Genomic DNA, 26,818 nt, shown 5'->3' on the forward strand with positions numbered 1-26,818 from the left:
ATTTTGGACACTTTTCCATGGAAAAAATTTCCTAAAGTAAGTGTGAGTGATGGAGAGTATGTATCTAGGCCCACCCCCGGCATGGCAGCCTCATAAGGCTCTGGTTCAAGGACCCAGCACCTTGTGTTCCTCAGAACAAAAGCATGTTAATGACGTTTCATATTGGATTCAACTTGGCTTTTCTCTTGTCAGTAACAGATACTGGGTAATAGATGCTTTCATTCACCTGGTGGCCTTCCTAGCTTCACAGTCTAAGTCAGGAGCTGAAGTCAGCTCTGTAGCACACCTGCAGGATCCTCCCCTCTCCCCATCTGCAAAAAACAAGGCCTTCATCCTCTTTTCTGGTTGACTTTAATTAAGTTACTACCCTGAAAATCAGACCCAAGGTGTCATGAGGAAATGTCTAGCATGACATAATGAGAAAGATATTGGTCTTATTATCAGGAAACATGAGCTTTTGTTCTATACATGGCTTACACACACACACACACACACACACACAGAATCTCAGGCTTGGAAGGACTTATAGAACCAGCCATACCCTCAAAATAGTCCTCTCTACCACACATCCCAGTTATTGGTCATCCAGCCTACATGGAGGACCTCCACTGAGGACTCACCTGTTTTGGGGATTTCCTCATCCAGTTTGGATTCACTTTTTAACTGCATCTTCTTTGGTGAGGCCATGAGATCATCAAGGGACTTCTGGGGTCATCTATTCCACCCCTTTCCTTTGACACAGAGGGAAAAGTGAGGCCCGGAGTTGCGACGGCTCCTTCCAGGTCGTAGAGGTAGCAGGGAGCAGCAGAACTGGCAGGTGAGCCCAGGTGCTCAGGCTCCCAGTCCCGATTCCCCTCCCCCATCATTACATGACTTCTCTGTGCCTCCATTTTCTTACTGTGCAGAGGTGAGGCCACCCTTCCATTGCATAGATGGTGGGGCGTGGAGCTGTAAAAAGTGGAATAAACTGCCTCTGAACATGGTGTAGTGTCGTCATTGGAGGCAGCCTTTGGCTGTGTTGTGTGGTTCTCGAGTACTTAGGGACTGGACTAGGTGGTCCCAGCTTCTGCCCCTCATTCTGTAAGATTGTGGCTGTCATGGGGAAAATGCTTTGGAACTTGGAGCTCTCACGTGTTGTGTGTTGTCATATAGCATTCCTTACCTGGCTGCAAGGGCTCCTCCTCCTCCATGTTCAGTGGTCCTAGGGGTAGGAAGGATGGCTAATCACAGAAATGACAGAAGCCTCAAGAAGTTTGAACCCTGTCCTGAAGCCACTGAGATGACATTTTAAGGAGAGAAAGGACAGACACAGAGGAGGCTTGGTGCGCTACCAGCTCTTAGGATGTGAACAGGACAAAGATCTGGTGAGGCTGTGCCTGTTACTTTGCTGTCCTTCTGGGGGCAGGGCACTGTCACAGTAGGTGCCTCCAGGGGGCGTTTCCCTGGCCCTTGTCAGACCTGGCATGACCCAGGGTGGGGCTGCCTCCCTTTGTAGAACAGAGAGCTTGTGTGGCCCCACTCTCTTCCTTCTCCCAGGCTCCTTCCTTAGTCTTTAGGAGAGCCCAAGGACTGTTGCAGCAATTCGGCTAGCAGCTGTTGTGCGGGTGAAAAACGAATACAGGCCCAGCAACAAGAACGCTGCCAGCACAGATTCTTTTGTTCTGCTTTACTAAGGAAAGTAATGTTAAGGGGTTAACGATCTTATTTCAATCCAGCATACAAATATCATTCACTTAGTTCAGGAAGAAAAGCCAGCAACCTGAACTTCAGAGCCAATACAAGCAAATTACAAACATGCATGTTATAAACAGACCAAATACAATTCATAGTTACCAAGAAACCATCAACATCTGAGTTCAGACAGGAGGCTCTTAAAGCAGCTGCCCAGAGTCCCTGCTCCTCCAGGAGTGAGAGCCTCAAGCAAATAGCTCTGTTCTCTCTTTTTATACACTCTTTAGCTGTCATCAAAAGTCATCTGAGCCACCAGAACTCAGGCTCCTATTATTGGTTCTGGTCTTAGCGACTCCCCTTAGGCCACTGAGGGCTTCACGCCCACATAGGCTTAGCACCTAGTAGATAGGGGTTTCGGCCTGGGGCTTTGCACTTAGTAAGGCTTAATTAATCCAACATTCTAAAACAGTAAAAAAGCCCCAACTTAATTGATATTACAAGGACCCACCAGACTCCCAGTTTCATGTAGACCTTCCCGCTTTATGCGGTCCCCCATAGTCCTGCTGCGGCCCTCATGCTGCTGCCTTTCCCCTCCTCCTGTTGGAGATGAGTCTGCATTTTTAGAGTCAGTTTTTCTCCCGTGCTGTAAAAGACTCTTAGCTTCCTGCTAGTTTATTCTGATTGGTCATTCTTCATCCTCTTGGACTCCAGTTCCCTTTTTCTAATCCTCATGTTGGTACTTACCCTGACAGCACAAGGGGATTAATTGTTTATTTCAAAGGATAATAAAACAATAATAGCTGACACTTAGATTGTGTTTTAAGGTTTGCATGTGTGACCTCATTTAATCTTTATGACAGCCCTGTGAAATGGGACTGTTATTATCCCCATTTTACAGATGAGAAAACTAAGGCGGACAGCATTTAAGTGACTTGCCCAGGGTCACAACTAGAAAGTGTTTAAGGTCGGATTAGAACTTCTCTCGGCTACACCACCTAGTTGCCCAGAATCCTGCATTCAGAGCTGAAAGAGGCCTTTGAGGCCACCTCATCTAGCTTATTTTATTGATAAGAAAACTGGGGCCCATAGGGTTTAGGTGACTCACTGAAAATCCTGCGGCCAGTATGATCCCGAGCCAGGATTCTAACCCAGAGCCTGATACTCTCCAACCATGGTTTCCTTTCTCTGCCCCACAGTGACAAGAATAGGTGTTAAAGATTATCCTTGGAGTCAAGTAAAGATACCCTGAATACTATAGTCAGAATGGCAACTTCTGTATAAAAATTGCTCTCAGTGGTTTTGAGATAAAGCTCCACGCTCCCATAGAATTGACCACATTGCAATAAAACTTGTGAACAAGCTGCCCTCTTAATAGAGATCTTCAAGAAAAGGCTAGACGCCGGCTGGACTGGGCGTATCAGAGAGAGGATCCTTGTTCAAGTTGGAACTGGACTTGTAACCAAAAAATGTTAAGTAGTTTCTCAGTGATGTCTGACTCTCTGTGACCCCATTGATGGTTTTCTTGGCAAAGACACTGGAGTAGTTTGCCATTTCCTTCTCCAGCTTATTTTACAGATGAGGAAACTGAGGCAAACGGGGTTAAGCAACTTGCCCAGGATCACACAGCTAGTAAGTGTCTGAGGCTGGATTTGAACTCAGGAAGAGGAGTGCCCCAGTGAAACCTATAAGGTCAAAATTATCCCATTGCATTCAGACTTCTATTTCCTCTTGCTTATTGTCTATACTTTGGGGTTCAGTTTGGGTTTTTTTGGAGAGAAGGCAGGGCAATTGGGGTTAAGTGACTTGCCCAAGGTCACCCAGCTAGTAAGTGTGTCAAATGTCTGAGGCCGGATTTGAACTCAGGTCCTCCTGACTTCAGGGCCAGTGCTCTATTCACTGCGCCACCTAGCTGCCCCTTGCCTATACTTTGGACATTTGTATATAGACTCCAAGGATTCTGAGTTTTACTACTGGCTCCTTTTTTGGATTTTTTTCTTCCGTGAATTTGTGGGTGTCCCAGCTGCTTTCTTCCTTCTTTGTGGATAGACATAGGCAGTCACCTCCCTCCCCCAGTCTTTTTCATTTTAAAGTCCTGTTGATTAAATTTGCCAGACCCTTAGGAAATAACATTCTGATCATCCTTTGTTTCTTGTGCTCCATTCTGGCTGAGAATTCTGGATCTGTGGTTCAGAAAATCCATATCAAGTTCTCAGACCCCACCTTTTCAGCTAACTGGCCACTTCCCAAATTACTTATTCTCTTCTGCATCCCTTGCTTTCAGTGGGCAACAGTGGGGAAAACACAACCTGGGCCTCTGTGATCTTGTTTCTTGCTTAAGACTTCGTAATCAAACAAACAAAAAAAAAAGACTTTGTAATCACCACCAATCCTTGATAGATTCCACAGACTGTGGAGTCGGAAGAGAGCAGGTTTGGAAAGAAAGATCAGAAGTGTGGCTGTGGTTAATTTAAGGGAGAGAAGGAAAGGGACAAGGAGAGAATCTTGGGGGTACATTCCCGTAAAGGAACAGGGGGGAAATGCAGTTAGTGAAGTAGAAAGAGAATAGGAGTGTGTGGTGTCTCAGATACCATCGTAGTAGAGTATTCGCTAAGTTTTTCTGAAGAGTCTGCTATATGTCACAGTATGGGGTACTGGGTATTAGAGATACAGAAACAAAAGTGAGATTCTGGTCCTTGACCTCAGGAATATTACATCCCTTGGAGCATTCAATTTGTTCACAAATAAGTAACTAAAGGATGTGTACACATAGATGGGGCACTGTCAGTTGAGCGTCAAATACTGGAGAAAGATGAAGGAAGGTGGACACTGGAAAAAGGCCATTGATTTCTTGATGTTAGTGGAGAGCACAGTTTCAATATGGCCGAGATGGAGGGTCAGAGCTTTATTGTAAGGGGTTTAGGAGAGTGGAAACATTGGATATAGGTCAGACTTCAAGTTTATCAGGGAAAGGGAAGAGACAGATGAGATAGAAGTCAGATGGAATAGAAAGATCAAGGGAAGAGTCATTCTTTTTGTTTTTAAAACTTTGGGATGCTCTGAGCACAGTTGTAGGGTGATGGAGGCACCATCAAGAGAGAGAAGTTGAAGATGAAGGGGAAAGGAGGGACAGCTGCTGGAGCAAGGCCCTGTAAGAAGTAGGAAAGACCTAGATACCAGACATAGGTTGAGGAAACAAGAGGGCAAAAGGAGATTAATCGAGGGAGCCTTGGAAAGTGGCAGAAGGAAACTTGAGTGAGTCATCTGCTGTGAGATGGGAAGAATATGGCAGGGATTGGGAATGAGAGGAGGGAATCTAGTGGTTGGCACGGGCTCTCCACAAACAAAAGGAGACCTGTTATGCCAAAGCCTTTTCAACCACATATTGCATTGGGATTTTATCTTTACCGCCATTGTTAATTATTATCAAATGATAACTATATATATAACTAAATTATAGCTATCACTAAATTTCACTGTAATTTTTTTTTTATTAATGACCTATGCATGGTGTACTATGTTCTACTTTGGCTGAGTAGCATTTAAAAGCATGTATTTCTAGCTTACAAGTAAGAATCTGCTTTTAGAAATGGGCCAAGTAGTTAAAATACTTTTATTTAACTAGAACCCAGTTTATTTTGACTCACAGACCATTTAATTATAGTATTTAACAATATGATTTTAAAATGCCATTTACTTCTTGGAAGTATTAGTCTTTGAATCTTGGGTTTTGTTTTCCTGCAGAAATGGCTATTCCTACCGGGTGGCAGTTGCTCTCTCACTATTTCTTGGCTGGTTAGGAGCAGACAGGTTTTACCTGGGATACCCTGCTTTAGGTGAGTATGCCCCCTCAAGGAATGCATCGATTTGAAACGTATGTTCTCTGTATGTAGATATTTTCTTGTAGACGATCTCTCGATTCTTCTAAATGCTCAGTGCTCCATATGCTGCTTTGGATCGGGTGGTGAGACATCTGTAGCAAGAACAGAACCTGCCTTTGCATGGCCATCCTGCTTCTGCGCGTCTGCGGAGCACGTCTGTTTGCTCGCAGAGCCGGGTTTTCACTTTCGTAGAACACTTTTAGGGATAGGGGGAACACAGGAAGCTTTCTGCTTAGAAATGCTGACTTAGAGACAGGCATTGCACCAGATGGCCACTGCTGTTGTCCCCTCCCTTCCTCCGTCTGCCATGGGTGTGGAGCTCAAGGGGCTGCTGCCTGTGGCATCTGTGGAACTCTCTGTGGGAGTGGACAGCCCAGCAGTCCCTGCCCTCTGGCCGTTTTGGAGTCCCCAGCTCTGGCTCCTGGAATCCTGGGATTTCTGACCCTCGGAGCCAGGCTGGTTTCAGGGGAATAAGTGGAACTGTAGGAGACACGCTCCTCTCTCTTAGCAGTCTGGCTCCTGACCTCGTTCTTCTCAGACCGTGCTCTCCACAGTTACCCCCGAGCTCTTGATTGCCAGATCTGAGGGCCTCTTCTCAGCCCTTATTCTCTTGGCCTCTGTGTAGTCTTTGACCCTGTCGATCCCTCTCTTTTCCTTGAGATTCTCTTCTCCGCAGGATTTCCTGTTCCGTGGTTCACCTCTCACCTGTCTGACTGCTCTTTCTCAGCCTCCTTTATTGGATCGTATCCAGGCAGGGCTAGGACAAACTCTGTCTCCGTGATTTCATCAGCTCCCATGGATTCAGTTTTCTTCTCTGTCTTAAAGATTTCTGAGGGAGTTAACTCTTTCCATCTGGGTTCTAGCTTACAAAGCTAGAGTTTCAGTGATTTGCCCAAAGCACTGAGAGGTTGTGACTTTGCTGGGGTCACACAGCTGTTGTGGGTTAGAGGCAGCTTGAAACCAGGTCTTCCTGGCTCTGAGGCCACTTCTCTAACCACTAAGCCATGCTGCCTCTCATCACCTCATAAAGGGTCAGTCTACACAGAATAAACATAAAAGAAGTGCAAGACATTAAATGTGAGGTAGTTGGGGGGGAGGGCACAAGCCCTTGGGGGATCAGGAAAGATTTCATAGAGAAGGTGCTTGAGCTATGTCTCAAAAGAAGTGCAGAGTTTTGTGAGGCAGAGGTGAGGGCATTCTGGGCATGGAGGTGAGGAGAGAGAAAATGGAATGCTGAATAGAGAGAAAGGAGGGGCTGTCGAGTGCACAGGATGTCCAGCTCAGGATATGGAGCTGACATGTTATCTTGGGGGCAGCAGGGAGCCATTGTAGCTTCTGGAGGGGGCGGAGTGACTTGGTCAGACTTGGAATATCTGTGGGGGCTAGATTGAAGTGGGGAAAGACTTGACTTGGCCATTGCATTAAGTCAGTAGAGCCTGAATTGCGGTGGTGGCTGTATCTTAAAAAAAGAAAGCAATGATTTCAGTACTAGAGGCACCTTGGTACCGAGGAAGGACACAGGCAAGAGACCACACCCCTCTGATCCTGTCTCCTCATCTAGAAAAGTAAGGGATTGGACCAGATGGCCCCCAAGGGCCTTTCAGGCTGAAATTTTTGATCCTGTGAGTACAACAAATAGTGGAGTGTCCTGAGGGGGAGATGGGAGAGAGGTGAGTCAGACTACTCCCATCTCCTCATAGACCCCACTGGAGCCTTGGGAATAGCAGTGCCCCCAGACCATTAGACCTGCTGCCAAACCAGCCCTGGAAGCCATCATTGTGGAGAAGGGGGCCTACCTTCTCCATGACCATCAGCAAACAGCTGCTGACCGCCTTCCATCAATGGGCCTAGAAAAAGAGTCCTGGGTGCGGCAGCTCCCCCCATTCCAATGGTCCTTCTTCCAGCCTAGCCCTTATAGCCATTATTCAGGGAAGAACTCCTGTGGAGAAGAAGTCAGCCGTCCCCACAGCTGTCACCCACAAGGCGAGCAGGTCAGCCTTGCTAAGGGAAAGACAGGAGGTGGCTTGTACCAGGCAGGTCAGGACCCCCCCTGCCCCCATCCTCACCCGCACAGCAGGAGCTGCAGTCACAGCTCCTGGAGACCCAGAGAAGCAAGTTCTGGACCCTGTCACATGACTCACCATCAGAAACAGATAGGATTTTATCAGTGGAAATGTCACTAAAGAAGAGGCCTTATTACCATCTGCTTTGCTGTTGAACGCTCAGGACTATGGGACTTTTCCATCTGACTTGTAGTGGAACCCCCCATCTTTGTTCTCTCCACTCTGGCACTGTCTGACTTTCTTGTCCCCACAGCACTTAGAACAGTGTTTTGAACATCACAAATGTTTAATAAATCTTCTTTATTTCATTCATTCATTCCACAAATGCAGCTGAGGAGCCACTGTGTTGTCCTGTTTGGCCCCACAGGGCAGATCTGTGAATGGAGAGTTTTACAGAGCTGTAGATTCAGATTTGTGGCATGGAAAAATGTCCTAATGGAAAACTATGCAAAAATGGAATAAGTTGACTTGGCTAGAACCTAGACTACATGAGATAAGTGTGGAAATACAGACTGGAGCCAGATTGTGAAAATCTTTGAATTCAAGGATTAGGCCTTTATACGTTTTTCTGTAGGCAGTAGGAAACCATTGAAAGGTTTTTGGCAGGGAGGGATCACTTGGACATCAGTTTGAAGGCTGGGTTGGAGACAGGCTGGAGGTGGGAAGAACAGTTAGGGGGTTTTCTGATCCTCTAGATTAGAAGAGATAAGATCCTAAAGTGAAAGGAGGAGGTGAAGAAAGCAAGAGATAGAGGTAGAGAAGACAGCTTCTGACAGCAGACTAGATATGCAAGAGGTGAGGGGGAGGGAAGAGTCAGCAAGATCTCTGAGATCACAACTTTGAGTGACTAAAGCACACCCTTCATCTTACAGATGTGGAAGATGATGCTCTTTTGCAAAACACTGCATCACAGTGTCTCTTTTTTTGAAACCAAATATAGAATTTTATATTTATTTTTAAAATTTCGTATTATTAAATTTGACCCATTCTCACCTTTTGAGATCTTTTTAGAACTTGTCATTCAGCATGTTACCTGGTCTAATAAGCTTCAACTTTAAGTCATCACTAAATATTAGAAGCATTCCTTTTAGAGATATAAATTTTTCTCCAATTACTGTTTTGGCCGCATCCCACAAATTTTGGTATGTTGACTCATTATTGTCATTATCTTTCATGAAATTATTGATTGTTTCTATAATTTGTTCTTTGACCCACCCATTCTTTAGAATTGTTATTTCTTCCTTTCTGCATTTGTTCGTGAGGTTTTTATGTTCCAGTATGGTCAGTTTTTGTAATTGTACTATGTACAGTGAAGAATTAGGTGTACTCCTTTCTATTCCCATTCAGGATTCTCCAGAGGTTTAGCATATCTAACTTTTCAAAAATTCCATTCAGGTCCTTAACTTCCTTCTTGTTTATTTTTTTGTTCAGTTTCTCTGGGTCCGAGAGAGGTAAATTGGATTTCCCCACTATTATAGTATCGATGTTTATTTCTTCCTGGAACTCATTTAACTTTTCCTTTAAGAATTTAGGTACATTTGGTAGATGTGTGTTTAGTACTGATATTAATTCATTGTCTTTGGTAACTTTTAGCAAAAAGTAGTTTCCCGGATTATCCCTTTTAATTAGGTCTGTTTTTGCTTCTAACTTACCTGAGATCTTGACTGCTACTCTGCCTTTTTTACTTCTGCTGAAGTGTAATAGAGAAATAGAGACTGCTACATGAATTTGAGTGGCATCCTTGCACAGGGATGAGCACGTCCATGCTAGTCTTCTCTCTGTTGTTCCAGGTTTAGTGTCTTTGCTGTGTAAGTGAACATGAAAGCATTCCTTTTATGGTTTCATTCTAGTTATGATAAAAATGTTACATGGCACAGGCCATTTTAGGGACTTAGCCCTTCCCCACTGACACTGAACCTTGAATGTCTGCTCTCTGGTTCTAGGTATCAGTTGGTTTTGAATAATAACAATAGCTAACATTTACATAGCACTTATTGTGTGCCAGGCCCAGGACAAAGCACTTTACAGTCATCATCTCCTTGCATCAAAACAACCTTGGCAGGTAGATGCTAATATCATCTACATTCTGCAGATGAGGAACCTGAGGCAAACAGGGTCACCCAGCTGGGAAGTGTCAGAGGCCGGATTTGGACTCCGGGCCTAACGTTCTAAGCGCTGTTCTGCCCAGCTGTAGTTATCTGACCTGTCCATGGTTATCTCGCCCCATCCCCCTTTATCTTCTGTAAAATGCTTAGCTGAAATCTGGGCTTACTGGACCTACAGTTGTTCCCCATCATCCACCTACCAGTCTTGTAACTTTTTCAGTGAGTGAATGCATGAAAATAGAATTGGTTACAGCCTCACTACATGTGAAGGGCTCTGCCAAGCCCTTCGGATATAGATTCAAAAGACAAGACAGTGCCTGCCTCAGAAAGGCAAAAATGACTTTTGCAAGTGGTACCGAGGAGGAGCGTTTTGATATGGGAAGTTACATACGTGCTGTGTAGACTCATTGTGGAAAGATAGCCTGGAGCCAGACCTTAAGGCCAGAGAAGTCATCATCCAAAGAGAAGAACAGTCGTTAGCATTCTGTAGTATTGTAAGGGATGGCAAAGCCCACCATTCTGGGAGGGAGGTGCCCTTGTTATCCCCATCTTCTAGATGAAGAAGCCCAGACAGACAGGGATGAAGCGATTGGCCCGCCACCCAACCAGGAAGTGTCTGGGCCGCATGGATCATCCTGACTCTAGGCCTGGCTCTCTGGGAAGCTACGAAATATTCTTAAGCAGGGCCTATGTTTGAGGAAAATCTCCTTGGTAGCCATGCAGAGAGCCCTTTGGAGGCTTTCTCACTCGTTCTGGAAAATAAAGACCTGGTCCAGGCTGGTGGACTTGGGGCAGAGAAGCGACTGGATGCTACCTTGGACATGAATGTTGGCCAACTTTGGGAACTGGTGAGGGATAAGGAGGAACCAGCCTGCTCCAAGGTGTGGGGACAAGGAAAATGGCCTCTCTTTTCTCTTTGCCACTGGCAGTAAAGACAGGCCCCTCATTCAGCCATGCAGTTGTGAGGGGGAGGAGTGTGAGGTCACCAAAAGGAAAGAAGAGCATTGTGGCTAGCCAGGCCCTGCCATGTGCAGTGCTGTACGTGTGTGTGCGTGTGTGTGTGTGTGTGTGTGTGTGTGTGTGTGTGTGTGTGTGTGTATGAGTGTAAAGAGCATTGTGGCTGGCCAGGCCCTGCCATGTGCAGTGCTGTGTGTGTGTGTGTGTGTGTGTGTGTGTGTGTGTGTGTGCGCATGCATGCTGCCAGTGCATCCACTTGTGCACTCTCTGTGCTCTTTCTTCTCACTGATGATGTGTGTATTCACAGGAGAGATGTTCTGAAGGCCCCATTCCTGCCATGCACCATTGCAGTAAATATCTGATTTGAGCTCATCGTGGCCTCTGACTGACTTTTGAAGGTGAACAAACAGGCGGGGGGCTGGTACAGCCCCCAGAGTCACTGGGTCACCCTTGACCCTGGGGTGCTTGTCCCCAGGAGGAGCCAGCCTTCCAGTAGGAGTTGGAGGGGGAGCCCCAGAGTGGGGTACTCCAGCTGCTAGTTTAAAGAAAGCAACTGCTTTTGATGTTAGGGCCTCTGCTTTGGTTCACTCTTGTCCAGTAGCAGAGAGCAAGGAAAGTTGGTCCTTATTCCTAATAAGGTTTGAAGAGTTTTAGAAAATTTGTTTTGCTTAATCTTAGGAAATTTTTCCTTTCTCGGCCTCCCATCATCCCCTTCAGTCTGTTCTGTGTTTAATACAGAATACATCAAGGCTGCTTCATCTGGAACCCTTTCATTTGTCTGCTCAATATGAAGTCTTGTTCTTCTAATAATATTCTGTCTTTATGTTTAATTCTGTGTTAACATCTGTGACATTTTTTTCTGATATGCTATAACTAGCACATTTTATTTTGCCCATCTGTTGCATTAAGAGATTATGGCTCTTGACGAGAAAGCCTCCTTCGGAGGCACTGACTGCAGATCCTCCCATTTTCTAATGCTCTTCGTTTTCAAGTGTAAATATTTTCTTATTATGAGAATAACAATGTGTCGTAGTCTTAGTCCTGGAGTTTAAAATCTTAGGTTTGTCCATAGTATTCTGATGGTTTAAAAATATGATTATTAAGTAAGTTTGAAGTTACCCGTCTGGACTGGCATATAATGGAGAGTTCTTAAACCCAAATAAAAAAGATTTGCAAGTTAAGCTTCTCCCAGGATTGAAAGCTGCTCTATGTAGGTGTAGGAGCAAAAGGAATCTTGGTGACTAATGGCCAGATTTATTATCTGACTCTCCGGGGTTTTGGCAAGGAGGTTGCCTTAAGTCAGAAATGATCTCTAGTCTTAAAAGGGACTCTTTAGACTGAGGGCCTAGATGCAAGAACTAACCTGTAACAAAGCAGAGTACTTTAAAAATTAATCTGTGTTTACCATCTTATTTTGTAGCTGAGTAAATCCTGTTATTGAATTCACCTTTTTAAGATGTGAAGTTTGATTATTTAACTAATCCATTGGTAAAGCTGGTGTTGGGGGTTTGCTTTGTCACTAGTCAGATGGCAGCGTCGTTCCTGATCGGGCTGGCATTGTGTGGCGGAGTCACGGTTCAGAAGGAAGCGGAGGCCTCCTCGCCGTGCTCTCTGGAGCCCTTTGTTGGGGGGTGGGGAAGGGATTCTCTGAAATGTCTTTGCTCTCTGATGGTGCCTTTACAGAGCCAGGGGCCAGACCTCTTGTCAGTGCTTCTGTGACACTTAGTTTTAAGAATCAGAAGCCTTGAATGTCCCAAGATAGCACATCATGATGAGGCAGAAGCTTCTTTTTTTCCCCAAGAAAGTGAAAATAAACATTTAACCTGAATGAGCACACTGCTCAAGAATGTGATGAAAAATCGTAGTGCTAGATTAATAAAGGATTAGGGGCAGCTAGGTGGCGCAGTGAGTAGAGCACCGGCCCTGGAGTCAGGAGGACCTGAGTTCAAATCTGGCCTCAGACACTTGACACATGTACTAGCTGTGTGACCTTGGGCAAGTCACTTAACCCCAATTGCCTTGCCAAAAAAAAAAAAAAGGCAAAAAAAAAAAAATAAAGGATTCTCCGTGTTGTTATACTAATGTATGGTGAAAACTCCCCAAGACATCCTTTTGCCAAAGAAATCTTTCTCAAGTTCCGGAGGAGTTACCCCAGATCTCAGGCTTCTGCTTTTACTTAATTGCAGGCCCAGCCAGATGTTTGCCACTGGCTTGGTTTGGGGCCTGGGGAGTATTCACCAGCGCTCCTTCTTCCACACTGGCCGGTTGCCTCTGATCCTGCCCTCCCTCCTTTCTTCTTCCTGCCCCTCTGCCATCCTAGAATCAGGGGTTCAGGGCCATCTGCTTCCTTATACATCTTCAACTCCATGGGGAGGTAGGGAGAGGCAGATGGAAGCAGTGAGCTGGTCCAACTACAGCTGCCGGAGCCTGAAACTGGAGAGGGACATCGGTGCTGGGCAGCACATCCATCGCCCCCTTGTGTGTGTGTGTGTGTGTGTGTGCGCGCGCATCAGTATGGGTGGAGAACCTAGGAGCCAGAGGCTTGCTTGCTCTCTCCACCCCATCATTGATATGTTTAATCATGCAATGTATAGTAAAAAGGACAGGAAACAGTGGACAGGGTGTTGAGCGTGGAGCCTGGAAGCCTCGGCCGCTGTCTGCCTCACACACCTCCTGGCAGGGCGGCCCAGCCCCGAAAGCCTCCGTCTCCTGATCTGCACAAAGGGCATATGGTATTGCATGCATCACCCCCTGGGTGGTTGGTAGGAAAGTGCTTTGCAGATGAGGTTCTACCATCATTTCTTTTCTTTGCTTTTTTTTGAGAAGGGAAGGCAGGGCAATTGGGGTTCAGTAACTTGCCCAAGGTCGCACAGCTAGTAAGTGTGTCAAGTGTCTGAGGCCAGATTTGAACTCAGGTCCTCCTGACTCCGGGGCTGGTGCTCTACTCACTGTACCACCTAGTTGCCCCTCTACCATCATTTCTCTGCATCATCATCACTGGAGATTTTGCACAAACACAAATTCACGCTATAAACTTGGCAGTGACATCAATGTTCATTTCCCACCTCAGTGTCTTTGCACAGGCCTGGAGCGCCCTCCCTCCTCACCTCCACCTGCTTTTAAAGCATCATTTAAACCCCACCTCCTGCACCCAGGCACCCCAACCCATCACCCAGCACTTAGGGTGCACTGCACTTAGCTCATGTTTATTTTGAATTTCTGCCCATGTTGTTTGCCCTGGTAGAATGGGCTGTTTGGTCATAATGTCTCCAGGCAGGCAGGCAGTGAGCAAGCCTTTATTAGGCACTTGCTGTGTTCCAGGCCTGCTGTGAAGCGCTGAGGATACAGGCATCTCTGTCCTCGAGGAGCTCACAGTCCAGTGGGAGAGAGAGCATGCCAGCCACTGTGCACAGCCAGGATATGTGCCCAGGATAGAGTGGAGGCCTCCGCATGATGGGGGCCGGAAAGGCTTCCTGAAGAAGCTGGACTTCAGCCAGGACAGTGAAGCAGGCCTCGTTTGTGGAGCGCTTCATTTGTGCTGGACCGAGTGCTTCACAGACTTCTCTCTGTCCTCATCTCTGGGAGGTCCTTGATACTGTTATCCTTGTTTTGCTGTCGAGGAACCTGAGGCAGATGGGTTAAGCGACTTGCCTATAGTCACACAGCTAGTACACGTCTGAGGCCGGATTTGAACGCAGGTTTTCCTGACTCTGGGCCCACCACTCTATGCGGCTCCCTGAAGGAAGCCTGGGGAGGCTGGGAGGTAAAAAGGAGGAGGGGCGAGCCTGGGGAGGGTGCCTGGCATATGATGGGCACGTGATACGGGCCTGTCAGTGATTCTCCCTTCCTCTCTCTGGGTACTGGGCCATTCTGGGTTCCGAGTCCCCAGGGAACCTCTTCTTAAATCCTGCCTATCAGTGTGAAGGACAGTGTAGTCCATGTGGTGGGCAAAGCAGCCTTGTAAGGGGTGCCTGACCGGGGAGTGGAGACACTGAGCACAGATCTTTGGGAAACCCCAGCAAGAATAAGGGGCCGCTAGGCGGCACCATAGAGCACAGAGCACCAGGCCTGCAGTCAGGAAGACCCATCTTTCTGAGTTCAAATTTGGCCTCAGACACTTAATAGCTGGGTGACCCTGGGCAAGTCACTTCACCCTGTCTGCCTCAGTTTCCTCAAATGTAAAATGAGCTGGGGAAGGAAATGGCAAACCACCCCAGTATCTGTACCAAGAAAACCCTAAATGAAGAGTTCGACTTGACTGAAATACAACTTTTTAAAAATGTGTTTTCCCCAGTTACATGTAAAGACAATTTTTAACATTCATTTTAAAAAAAAATTTGAGTTCCAAATTTTTTATCTCCTTCCTTCACCTACCCTGCCCCCAAGAGTAAGCATTTTGATATGTTATACGTTTTCAATCATACACAACATGTTACCATGTTAGGCGTGCACAACAATTTTAGTGGAAATTTCTGTAGCAGCTTTTTCAGATTTGCGAAGACTGTTATGTGGCTCAGCTCCTTTTCTGTGGCCCGCTCCCCCCACCCTGCCCCCGAAGTGCCTTCCTTCAGAAATGACTTTCCTCCACCTACTTTGTACAGATCCTGTGTATATACCTAGTTATTGACCCGTGTCTCCCCTGTTTTAGAGCTCCTGGAGAGCAGGGCCTGGTTTTTTGCCTTTCTTTGTATCATTAGCAATTAGTGTAGTGCCTGGTGCATAGTAAGCATTTAATCAATGTTGGATTGATATTATGCCTGTTTGAGGGAAACTGAGGCCCAGTGACTGCCCCAAGGCCTTTTTGATTTCTAATGCAACGTGTGTGTTCTGGGGATAGTGTCACTGAAAAATGTAAAACAGAAAGTAAAAACCCAAGTGACAGATGCATTTAAAATGTATGAAGTCATGAAAGGACACCATCCCTGGGTCCTGACCCCAGGCAGGGCACACCTAATTAGGGCACCTTCCTCCTCTGAGTCTTTTCTATCAGTCATGGCGACCTCTGCTTTCAAGGGAGAGAAACAGTTTAGAGTTGTTTGAGCTGCTCCATTCTTTGTGGTCCCTCTGACTTGCATGGCAGCGTATCCCCTTGAATGTGTGCCCCATCCCCTGGGTGGGGAACGAACTGTGACTTGTGAGTGGGTACTGCCCAGTGTCAGAGGCACCTAAGAGCTGGTTGGCAAATAGAAGTGAAGGAAAGGCCAGGTCCAGCTTCCTACTGAGAACTCTTCGGACCCCAGCTCTCATTTGGTCTCAGAACACCACTCCTAAAGTGGCCTGAAGAGGCATCACACAGCTAATTAATGTCAGCAACTTGCAGCAGAACCCAGGCTTCCTGATTCATGGGATCATTCATTTAGAGTGGAAAGAGGTTTTTGAGGTCACCGAGTTCAGCCTCTTGTTTTACAGGTCAAGAGGTTAGGAAAGTGACTTGGCCTGAGTCACATGCTAATGAGTGCCTCTGGCAGGATTCAGATCAGGTCTTCCTGATGCCACGCCTAGTGGGCTAACCATTATGCCATACTGCACCATGGTGACATTCCATAGCTTCTGTAAATGTATTGATATTAACATTTACCAAGCTCCAAGCATGGGTGTGTTCTTCCATATCAGTGTTTTAGATCGGCAGCAGAGGGATCTATTAAGCTAAGTGTCATCAGAGGCTTCTGAAACACCCTCAGAAAGGGGAAAGGAGGGTGCACATAGAGTCTTTGGTAGAAACAAAGGGCTGTCACATTTTAATAGCCTCACATGTGTGACGGTTCTACGTATCCTAGTAGGCCTTCTGAAATGTATTTTTAAATAGAAACATGCAATGAGTAATCTAAATGTGTTCCTAGTTGTTATTTCTACTTCTATACATTTTTAAAAAGTTTTATTGGTGCCCTTTACTTTGTACATCACCGATTTGGGCTATAATCTTCCCCGTTCTATGCCCTCTTCTGTAAAGACCTCCCTTGTTAAGAAGAAAACCAGTTGAGCCAAAGCAGCCACATCTAGGGCTGCATCTGACAGGAGAGTCACTGTCGCTGGCATCCCTGTCCTCCTTGACGAGACCTTTCATTGCCCTCTTTTTAGCACAAATACTTTTTCAGCTACTTAGAAGATGGCATTCTTTTAGTTTACAGTTTGTAGTCATTTTGTTTTTGTTATTCAGCCCAATGTATTTCCTCTGCATCAGTTGATACAGATGGATTTCTCAGGCCTCCCTTCTTAACTGCACAGTAGCATTCCATTCACCTACCACACATTGTTTAACTATGGGTACCTACTTTGTTTCCAGTTCTTTGTTACCACAAAAAAGTGCTCCTGTGAATATTTTTTTTAATATATAGCACTTCCCTTCCTTCATTGGTAGGTATGCCCAGGAGTGAGATCACCAGGTCAAAGGCTTCAAATAGTTTAGTTCCTTTCCCCACCCCATAATTCCAAATCAATTTCCAGAAAGGTTGGGCCAGTTCAGTTTGACCAATGGTATTAATAGCTGTCTTTGCACAGTCCTTAGGACAGTGACTTTCTATTCCCAGGGGCTGCATTTATCTCAGTACATTTTAGAGTATTTCTGCATTCCTGAAAGACGTTATGTACAAAATAACCTCATAGTTTAGAAGCAGCACATGTAAAGGAAAGAACCCTGGTCCATGCAGGGGGCTTGCACTGATGCTGAGCTCTGATACTTGCTAACCATGGCACTCTGAGTCAGTCTTGTTCTCTGGGACCTAGTTTCGCCTGCAGAATGGGAATCCCTTCTCTAATGGAGTGGTTCTGAGGAAAGCACTTTACAAACTTTTAAATAGCACATAAATCTGAGGTTTTTTTAGTCTTCTAATTATCATTTCCATGTGTGTCCACGATCAAGAATAATAACTGCAAGGATGTTTCTGTTCTTTTTCTTCTTCGGTTCTTTACCTGTGGTTCCCCCCTTTTGGTTTCTTACCCATTTGTCTTTTATTTCTGTCCTTGATGGAGTCTTTGGTTCTGGGTCCGGGCCATCACTCCCAATTTAAGGCAGATCTATACTTCAGCCACCCCAGATGGATGTTCATCCATTGTGTGGAAAGATTTTCAGAGAAGGAGAGTCTGCATCCTAATGACCTGTTCTTGGTGTAGTACTGACTGCTAGACTTCTGGCCCCAAACCCTTAGCTTGATGTGAAGTAGGAGGTATCATGGCACCCTGGAAAGAGAGCTGGTTCTGGACTCTGAAGACCTGGGTTGGCTGCTTGTTACTTGTCTGACCTTGGGCAAGTGACTTAACTCTGTGGGCTTCGGTCTCTAAGATGATGGGGCTGGGCTAGGTGACCTCCAGAAACCCTTCTAATTGCAAATCTAATAGAATCTAATGATGTCATAGAATTTCACTGTTGAGTGGGACCTCAAAGAGGCTGCTGACCCATTCTCGAGCAGTGACATTCTCCACAGCTATCCTGCCTCCTTTTCATTTGACAGGCCAGTGGAAGGGAATGGGGAAAATAAGGTGGAAGGCAGATTAAGGGAGGGATTAGTCCTACGTAAACCAGACTCCAACTAAGGATTACAAAGATATTTACAGCAGCCTTTTTTAGCCTCAGCAGAGAATTTGGACTGAGGGGACTGACTACTAAAGGGGGAAAAGCTGTCAGGTTATTGCGTAGAAATGGGAGGGAATGCTATGGTGCCTAAGAAAGACAACGGGAAAGGCAGGAGGATTTCTATGAACTACGCGGAGTGAAGTGAGCTGAGCCCAGAAAAAGGTTTATATAAAGACAGACTTCTCTGAAAGGCTCAGGGTTTCTTACCTTTGCAAAGACCAGTTCCTGATGAGACACACTGCCTGCCTCCAGATAGAGGCTGTGGGTTCAGAGTACACATTGAGGTGTAGAGCTGGAAGGGGCCTTAGAGGCCCAGAGTGTTTTAAGTAACTTGCCCAGGGTCATCTAAGTATTGAACATAATTATGTTCTCAGACTCCTAAAGACATTGCTCTTCTTTATTTAGGTTAGGTTTAGCTTTATTTTATTCAGGTACCGGTTGGACTAGATGAGTGCTTAAGCCCCTTCTAACTCCTAAGGTTCGATCAATCAGTTAGCCAGTGCTTAGCACAGTGCCTGGCATACAGTAGGTTAATAAAGGTTTATTAATTAGTTGAATCAATAAGCATTTATTAATTGGCTGCTGTGTACCATGGTTCTGTGATTGTCCTATTATAGTTTTGGTATTTTAGTGTGACAGCCAGATTTGTTCTCCAATTGGCTACATTTTTGTAGGCCTTCCAAACTTTTTTGTTTGAAGTCTTTCTGATGAATTTATGCACATTGAAACTGGGGAACAGATCATATTGACTTTAAATCAAATAGAGATGTCATAGAGAAATGTTTTCAGTTATCAAAGATGATCTGTGACTCTAGCACGCTGAAATTTGAAGATTTATTTCTTTAGACTTTTAGGCCAGAAGAACTTTTGCAAACTTTATTCCATTTTTTCTTCATTTCCTGGTGTTTGTTAATTTAGTTAAGAAACTCTGGACTTTTACTCTTTCTTTAAATATATTTCATGTGTGATCACATGAACTTTTGTTAGAGAAGTGGATTCTTCTGCCAGTTTCAAATTCTTGAAATAAAAGGAGCAGTGTGGAGTATCTTGCCAAGCTCTCTGCAAAATCGAAAAGTTCTGTTTGCTTTGTGGAACACTTAGGAGCCTGTCTATTGTTCTTTCTTTTTTGTTTTTGGTTTTTTTTAGGTTTGTTAAAGTTTTGCACCGTAGGATTTTGTGGAATCGGCAGTCTGATTGACTTCATTCTCATTTCAATGCAGGTAAGCCTGATTTCCAAGTATACGCACTTCTTGTATAAGGGTGTGTGTATTTATATGTGTGTTTTCATTCAAGAAGAGAAAATGTGTATAAATCCAAGGACATTTGTCTTTAGATTCTTGATTTTCCACATTGTCTCTGAGAAAGCTCCTGTCCTTCATGCACCCTCAGAGTGGGGAAGAGGAACAGCCTTCCTTTATCCTCCTCTTTTAAAGGCTCTGCTACTTAGACATCATTTCTTCTTTCTTTTTGGCTTAGCCTAGTTTCGTTGAAATGCCAGCTGTGTAGGTTCATGTGCTATGAATCCATGTAGAGCATGCACTGGTCTCGTTTGGTTTTGTTTCCTGGTGTTCTCTTTCGGGTAGACCAGACACCTTTGTCACAGTGATAGGTGTTTCCATAAGTTTTTATGACACATCTTTTCATTGTAGGTGGCCTGTCTCTCTGCCTAGTAATAGTCTATTAAATCATGCATCTCTGGATATACCCATTCACAGACTAAAATGTAGTAGAATTCGTGGGTAAAAAGATGGCGTTCAGCACAAGTATTCAAAAGTCTTTTGCACATTGTCTGGAACTAATAATACATTTCAAATTTCTATCACACATCACACTAAGAGGTTGACAGTTATTAATGTTTTCCAAATTTGCTTTGTAAAATTGGCCTACCAGATAACTGCCATGTTTCTGAGCACTCGCAGATACCATCGGGTATTTACTTTGCAAACCATTGTGTCCAGATGCAGGGTTTGTGGAGTTTAAATGATAAATGGCCATATTTAGCATTTGAACTTGCAAAATCCATTTCTTCCTTTATTCATCAAACATTTGTTAAGTGTCTAACATTGGAACAAGCCTGTCCTCGACCCTGCGGCAAGTTTGCAGGTTACCACCTTCCAGTTGCCTTTTGTTCTGTTGCGTCTCCAGGCTTCACCTTCTTGCCGGTTTGTGCAGTCAGTCTTTATTCTGTAGATAAAAGCACAGATCTAGGAGGAAAATATGCAGGCTGCCATATTGTGAGGAGGCGGCAGCATCTGGGCAAGGAAGAAGACCAGCAGCATTAAACAAAGAAAATATTTAGTTTTGAATTTGAAATTCTGCTCTATTCCGCCACAAGCATATGCCCTTCCTCCTCTGACTGTGGGACAGGCAAGTAGGCATGAAGAGGCTAAGGTAACATTTTACATATGTTAGGAAAGTGGCATCTCATGTTAAATGACATTCAAGGAAATCGAATGTATCATTGGGATTCTTAGAATTAAGACTTCCAAAGCTAAGTCGCTCTGCGGTCTCACCATCTGTCTGGTAGCTTTAGAAGGAGTTTTATCTTTGGTCGTTGTAGCATTTCCTTGCAGCTCTGATTTACATAAAATCACAGACTTGGAAAGGACCTCAAGAAATCATCAGCTGATTCAGCCTCTGCCTTGAGGCAGCTGAACACCCAAATTCCCCATAACTGATCACTTTCTTCCTCAAGACTCCCAGGGAAGTGGAATCCACAGGAATCGGTAGCTGTTTGGGGGAAGAATTGGCACACGTGGACCCCTGCAGTGACTGTCAGGATGGAAGACCAGCTCTGAAGGGCCCTCAGCTGGGGAAGGAGGAGTCCCTTCTTCAAGGGTGCCAAGCGTCATTCTCCATGCCCCGTGATAAGCTTGAACATGTGGCTGCATCTTAAGGGAGGCATTTCCATGATGAATCATTTTTAAACAAATATGAGTAACTTTTAACTACAAGTAATATTGATGTACGTTAATATTTATGGCTGGAATAGATTTGTTCCAGTTGATCATAGACATTTCCATCCTGCTTTTTTGTGTGTACAGTTCTTCTCTTCCCCTTTTCCTCCTGCTCTCCGTGCCCATTTTTTTTTAACCATTAAATATTCCTCCCCAGTGGTTAGCAATGTTTTTCCATTGGGCTGTGATCCCAGAAACACATCGTGCATGGCCTCATGACCTCCCAAAACACACGTTATGATTTTTCTTTTACACTTCATAGTTTGTAATGAAAACTCAGAAAAAACCATCCTAGGAAAAAAATACTGGTATTCTGATGTTAAATAATGTCAAAACACTGTGCACTTCTGTGGCTAAATGAACTAGACTTAACTTGAAGCTCAAGCAGTTCCAGAAACTGTATTATTCATTATCAAATCTGGACAGGGTATTTAGATACTCAGTGCTAAGGGAAGATCCGTGCAATAATACACAGATGGTGTCGGGGACATGAAATAGTACAGGATATTAAATTACCTGGGTGCCTGGGGCCCCAGTCCAAATCCGAGCAATCTGGGCAGTCCAGGGGAGCCCCTCTGTGTCCCTCTGCTTCCCTGAGACAAAGTCCTGATGGTCTGAGGAGCCCTGGGCGCTTTGTTCCTGCAGCTGGCCAGTTCTGGCCATCACCGAGTCAACACTGTTGCAGAAAATCCTTGTTGTGACCCACCTGTGTGACATCTCTCTGCTGCTCATTGGGGCACTTGGTCTGATGTCCATTGAATCATAGATTAGATCTGGAAGGGATTGAAGAGATTCTCCTGTCCCCTCATTTTACGGATGAGTAAACAGATCCAGTGAGAGGTTGCAGGACTTGTCCTCTGCCTCACCTGTGCAGCCTGTACCTTTTCACATTGTAAGATACAAATCTGGGATTCAAACCCCGCCCCCTGCCGCCCCCTCCCCGCAACACCAACAGGTCTCTACTAAGTGCCCGAGATGGCACCAAGATGGGGCCAGGAGTATTGTGTTGGAGGAGCTGAGAGGGTGGCCAGAGTTGGAGGCAGGATGTGCAGTGAGGCTGAAGTGGGCAGTCTTTACCCTCAAGGAGAGCTCAGATCTACACCTAAGGCAAGCCCCTTGCTGACAGTATGGAAGAGAGACCATGTAGGAGGCTATGGGCAGTAGTAACTCGGCCTGAGCTGTGGTGGGAACTGTGTGTCTGGTTTGGGTTTGAGGCTAGACCTGTCATAAGCAATTGGTCGATGGGGCCTGAGACTTGGGATGTTGTTGGCAGTCACCAAACTTAACCTCGGAAAAGAGTGACCTGGCGCCTGTCGGGAGTCTGAGCAGGCCACTCCCTTGCTGGAGGACCCTATTAAGTGATTTAGTGGCTCACTAGAGGAGTAATGAGTAAAATGTGGAGCAGGCCTGGTTGGTCTCCTCCCACCCTCTTTGCCTTTGCTGATTTAATCAGCCACACCCTGTTACACCAATTAACTGGTGTTTTTTAGACTTGTGGTAATACAATGACCCCTTGGGTCCTCAAGGTCCCCCTTCTCTGCTGTTTTATGAAGTTGATATTAAACAAAACATTTAGGGGTGTGATCTTTAGCTCAGAGCCCAATTAGGAAAATTCCCAACATGTAGCCGGAGTTTTGGTTCTCTGACCTCATTTGAATCTATGTTTATCTTTATTGGCAAGGCAAAAATTCAGGTTACCAGAAACACTGGGATCTAGAGACAAGGAGAGTGTGTGTGTTAGTGAGTCTGTTAATGGGAGCGTAAGGGAAGCTGGGGGAGGAGGCCTAACCCTGAAACTCCCCTCAGTCAGTGAAGAATCCAGCTAGGTGGTGCAGTGAATAGTGTACTGGAGCACCTGCCCTGGAGTCAGGAGGACCTGAGTTCAAATTTGGCTGCAGACTCTTACTAGCTGTGTGACCCTGGGCAAGTCACTTAACTGTGTTTGCCTCAGTTTCCTCATCTGTAAAATGAGCTGGAGAAGGAGATGGTAAAGCACTCCAGTATCTTTGCAAGAAAATCCCGATAACAACCCAAGTGTGGGAGGGCCGGCCCCCCCCTTGGATCCCTGGTGTTCTCTGCCTCGAGCTGCTCTTTTGAGGTCCTCCCTCCCTTTGAACATCTATCCTAGACCGTATGTGACTGAGCATGTCTAGGTAGGTAAGACCCCGTGGCATGACTCAAGATCAAGAGAGTCATACGTGGGCCTCAGGGTGGAGACGAGGGCTTGTCCTCTGAACTGCTAGTCTCCAGATGCCAGTCATTTCTCAAGCCTGATTACAAGTGGTTGGGAAGAGCCTGTAAAGAATGCTCTAAAAGCTAGATGATATGGCCCGCCTGATGCTGGCTAGAAGAGAGTCCTCTCATAATGTGCTTTCTCCCAGGACACCCTATTTCCATGGAACAGCCACATAAAATGAAGCGACTTCCAGGACGAATACCTCTGGGCTCTATTATAGGATGGTCCTGTCACTCCTTTGGTGGAGAGCAGTGCTCAGAAGTCCAAAGGCAGAGATTCCGTTGTGCTCAGGGTCAGTTAGCTTTGTCATGGCCACAGGTGTGCCCCCTCACCCTGCAAATGGATGGTGTGGATCCAAAGAGGAGCCGGGTGATTTGGGTCAGTCATGGTGTCTGCTTAGGGGGCATGTGACTAGAAAACACCGCAAACATTTCCCTCCATTGGCTGGCCCAGTATTTCCCCATGGGCATTTTGTACTCACTGTGAGAATCAGGAGAGTTGGCAGATCTCATTCACCTCCTACCTTGAGTCCAGGCATTATTATCTCACTTGATTGAGGGGAAAATTGAGGCCCAGCAGGGTTTAAGTGACCTAGGAGCAGCACCACACAGTTGGAGCTAGAAAACCTGGGTTCAGCTCCTGGCCCTGCTCCTTGCTACCTTGGGCAAGTCGTTCAACATTAGCCAGCCTCAGTTTCCTCATTTGTGAAATGGGTTGGACTAGAAGAATGCTGAAGTCCCTTCTCTAAATTTAGGATCCTGTGACTTGCCTGTGGTCCTAGGCAGAATTCAAACTCTAGGCTCTCACACTCAGCAAGCACTCTCTTCATTACAGAGAGTAATGCCCTCTTGGTCTGTGGTGTCTCTTCGACCTAAATTTGAATCTTTAGACCACATGTGGATTTTTGGGCATGGGGAGCAAAATAAATGGAATTTCTAAAGCAAAGGTTGGCTCCATTCTGGGGCTGGGACCAAATGCTTCGTTTTCCTTGAGAGACTCCAATCTGTACCCCAGACTTTTCCCAAGGAAATAATTGGTTGTGTTCATTGAGGACGATGATGAATGGACCTTGGTACTTGAAGGGCCAAGCTGCAGGGTCATTCTGGGGCCTGGAGGCCTCATCATGGTGTGTCATCCCCTTCAAGGCTGCCACAGAAGGTGAGCTGTGGAGGGTTAGTGGGCTCCAAAATTCAATCTGGCATTTTAAGAAACCGAGGTGGTTAGATTAGGAATCATGATGGACACCACAGGCCAAACTCCCTGACCTGTATTGCAGGCAGCCCAGGCATCCTCTCCTGATCACCAGGAGAAAGTAACCTGAGTCCTGAGAAGATCTGACCTCCAGGGTATTTAAAGGGTACCCCTGGCAGCCTTTATCAGCGGGGGCCAAAGGAATAAGGCTTTGCTTTCAGTTTGGTTCAGTTCTTCTGCCTGGACTTTGCATTCTGTGTGCCTGCTTGATTCCTTGGTGTGTCCTCAAGCCTGTTTTATCTTTCCTTTCTTATACCCATAGCTATTTTCCACCTGAACTTAGGGCCTAAAAAGGTTTTTATTTTTGACTTGAAATCAAACATAATCAGAAGGAGGGAGCACATTTGTCAGCTTCATCCTTAATATACTTGGCTTCATGATCAGACCTAGGAAGGTTCTTCTTTAAACCAAATGCCAGTTAAAAAAAAACTTTGTAACTTTTTTAGGAGATGTTTTCACTGATGGTTGTGACAGAAGAGATAACTAAGGACAAAAGCCTTCAAAATATTGCAAGTTACCATTGTAATTTAAAACATTTTCTTCCTTTTTAGATTGTTGGTCCCTCTGATGGCACTAGTTACATTATAGATTATTATGGAACAAGACTTACAAGACTGAGCATTACCAATGAAACATTTAGAAAAACACAGAAGTACCCATAGATAGTTAGAAAATGGCTCTATGGTAAGTGACTCTATTTAATCTCAAGTAATTTTATATCTGACCTCAGCTTTATAGCCATGTGCATTATTTTTATTTACCTTCATTATCCCTGTGGTAACAAAAGATGGGCAGCAGCAGCAGCAGTAGTAGTAGAAAGAGCAGGAGTAGCAGTAGTAGTAGTAGTAATTCAGTGTTCATGGATGGGTTGGATTAACATAGTAAAAATGGCAATGCACTCTACTGAAATTTCTGTATTTAATTTATATTAAATTTGTCAATTTTGTAAAATTTTCAATAAATGATAATAGTAATTTATATATTTAACATAATGACAGGCAGCTTGGCATGGTAGATAGAAAAAGGTAGAAGAAAAGGAAATGTTATATATATAAATTATGGAAGGAAGATATTTTTGATATTTTTAAATTTCAGAGAATAGATTTATTAAGGATAAGATACATGTCTTTGACTTCATGAAAAATTTAAAAATATTCTACATAATTAACATAATATAATTAAAAGGAAAATAACAGAGAAAATGTGGTAAATATAACATTTGAAACTTGCTATCCAAAATATATAAAGAACTATTTAAAAGCTCCAGTGGCAATTCCCAGTCCCTCATGGTTAAGTGGTCTAAAGATATGAACAGAGAGTTTTCAGAAAAGGAATCTCAGATTATTTATCATCACTTGAAAAATGCCAGGCCTCACTGATTATCAAAGAAGTGAAGAGCACCGGAGCTCATCCCCATCAAACTGGTAACAGTACAATTGAGGAATGGCCACAGAGTCCTGGAGGAGGCGGGGAAGGGGGATTGGGAACTAGGTGGATGGGGCGGGGTTGGCTCGGTGCAGCACAGCCCATCGTTGTTAAAGAAGGCGTCTGCAAGTGACCTTGTGGACTTAAAATAAACCAATTTAACTTGATTCTATTTTTTTCTCCTAGGTTTTGTGCCTCCTTGATTTTAAGAGAACTCCCGAGCGTGAAACCCCAGGCTTTCTCATCGTCCCTGTTCGCACAGCACGCTGTGGTCGCTTCAATGTGATTTTTACTGGAGATTTTTTTTTTTTTAGAGATTTTATTCTGATCTGTGCTTTACTGGAGACTTTCTCTGAGGCCCCTTGTCTCCCTTAGAGGGCTTTATCACCCCCCTGCCGCCTCCCTGTCCTACCCCAAATGCCTTTTCTGTAGGCAAGTTGTGGCTTGTCATTTTTCCTTCTTCAAAATAAAACAATAGAATAACCTCTTTGCTGGATATGATTCTTTCACACCATTTCTAGGCTTGCTTTTTGAAAGAAAACCCTTCTAAGTCTGAGTGGAGCCATCTTCTATTCTGGAGCCTGGGTTCGAGTTGTGGTTATTTTGCTCCTCACTGTCTCTGTGACCTTGGACAATCGACTTCATTCCTCTGGGCCTCAGTTTCCTTTTCTTTATAATGAGGAGCGTGGCTGAGGTGACTGTTAA

At 45.0% G+C, this 26,818-nt stretch overlaps 1 protein-coding gene across 1 annotated transcript in view; it reads left to right on the forward strand.

Moving 5' to 3' along the window:
• TM2D1 (TM2 domain containing 1) overlaps positions 1 to 26,600 on the forward strand; it is a 48,373-nt gene extending 21,773 nt beyond the window's left edge. The window contains exons 4-7 of the mRNA XM_036757686.1: positions 5,413 to 5,504; positions 19,391 to 19,464; positions 25,240 to 25,372; positions 26,300 to 26,600. Of these exons, the coding sequence (XP_036613581.1) occupies positions 5,413 to 5,504; positions 19,391 to 19,464; positions 25,240 to 25,350 (277 nt within the window). The 3' untranslated portion in view covers positions 25,351 to 25,372; positions 26,300 to 26,600. The remainder of the gene's footprint in view (positions 1 to 5,412; positions 5,505 to 19,390; positions 19,465 to 25,239; positions 25,373 to 26,299) is intronic.
• Positions 26,601 to 26,818: the final 218 nt, after the last annotated feature.

Source organism: Trichosurus vulpecula, chromosome 4 (genome assembly GCF_011100635.1).
Source record: "Trichosurus vulpecula isolate mTriVul1 chromosome 4, mTriVul1.pri, whole genome shotgun sequence".
Classification (NCBI taxonomy): Eukaryota; Metazoa; Chordata; class Mammalia; order Diprotodontia; family Phalangeridae; genus Trichosurus; species Trichosurus vulpecula.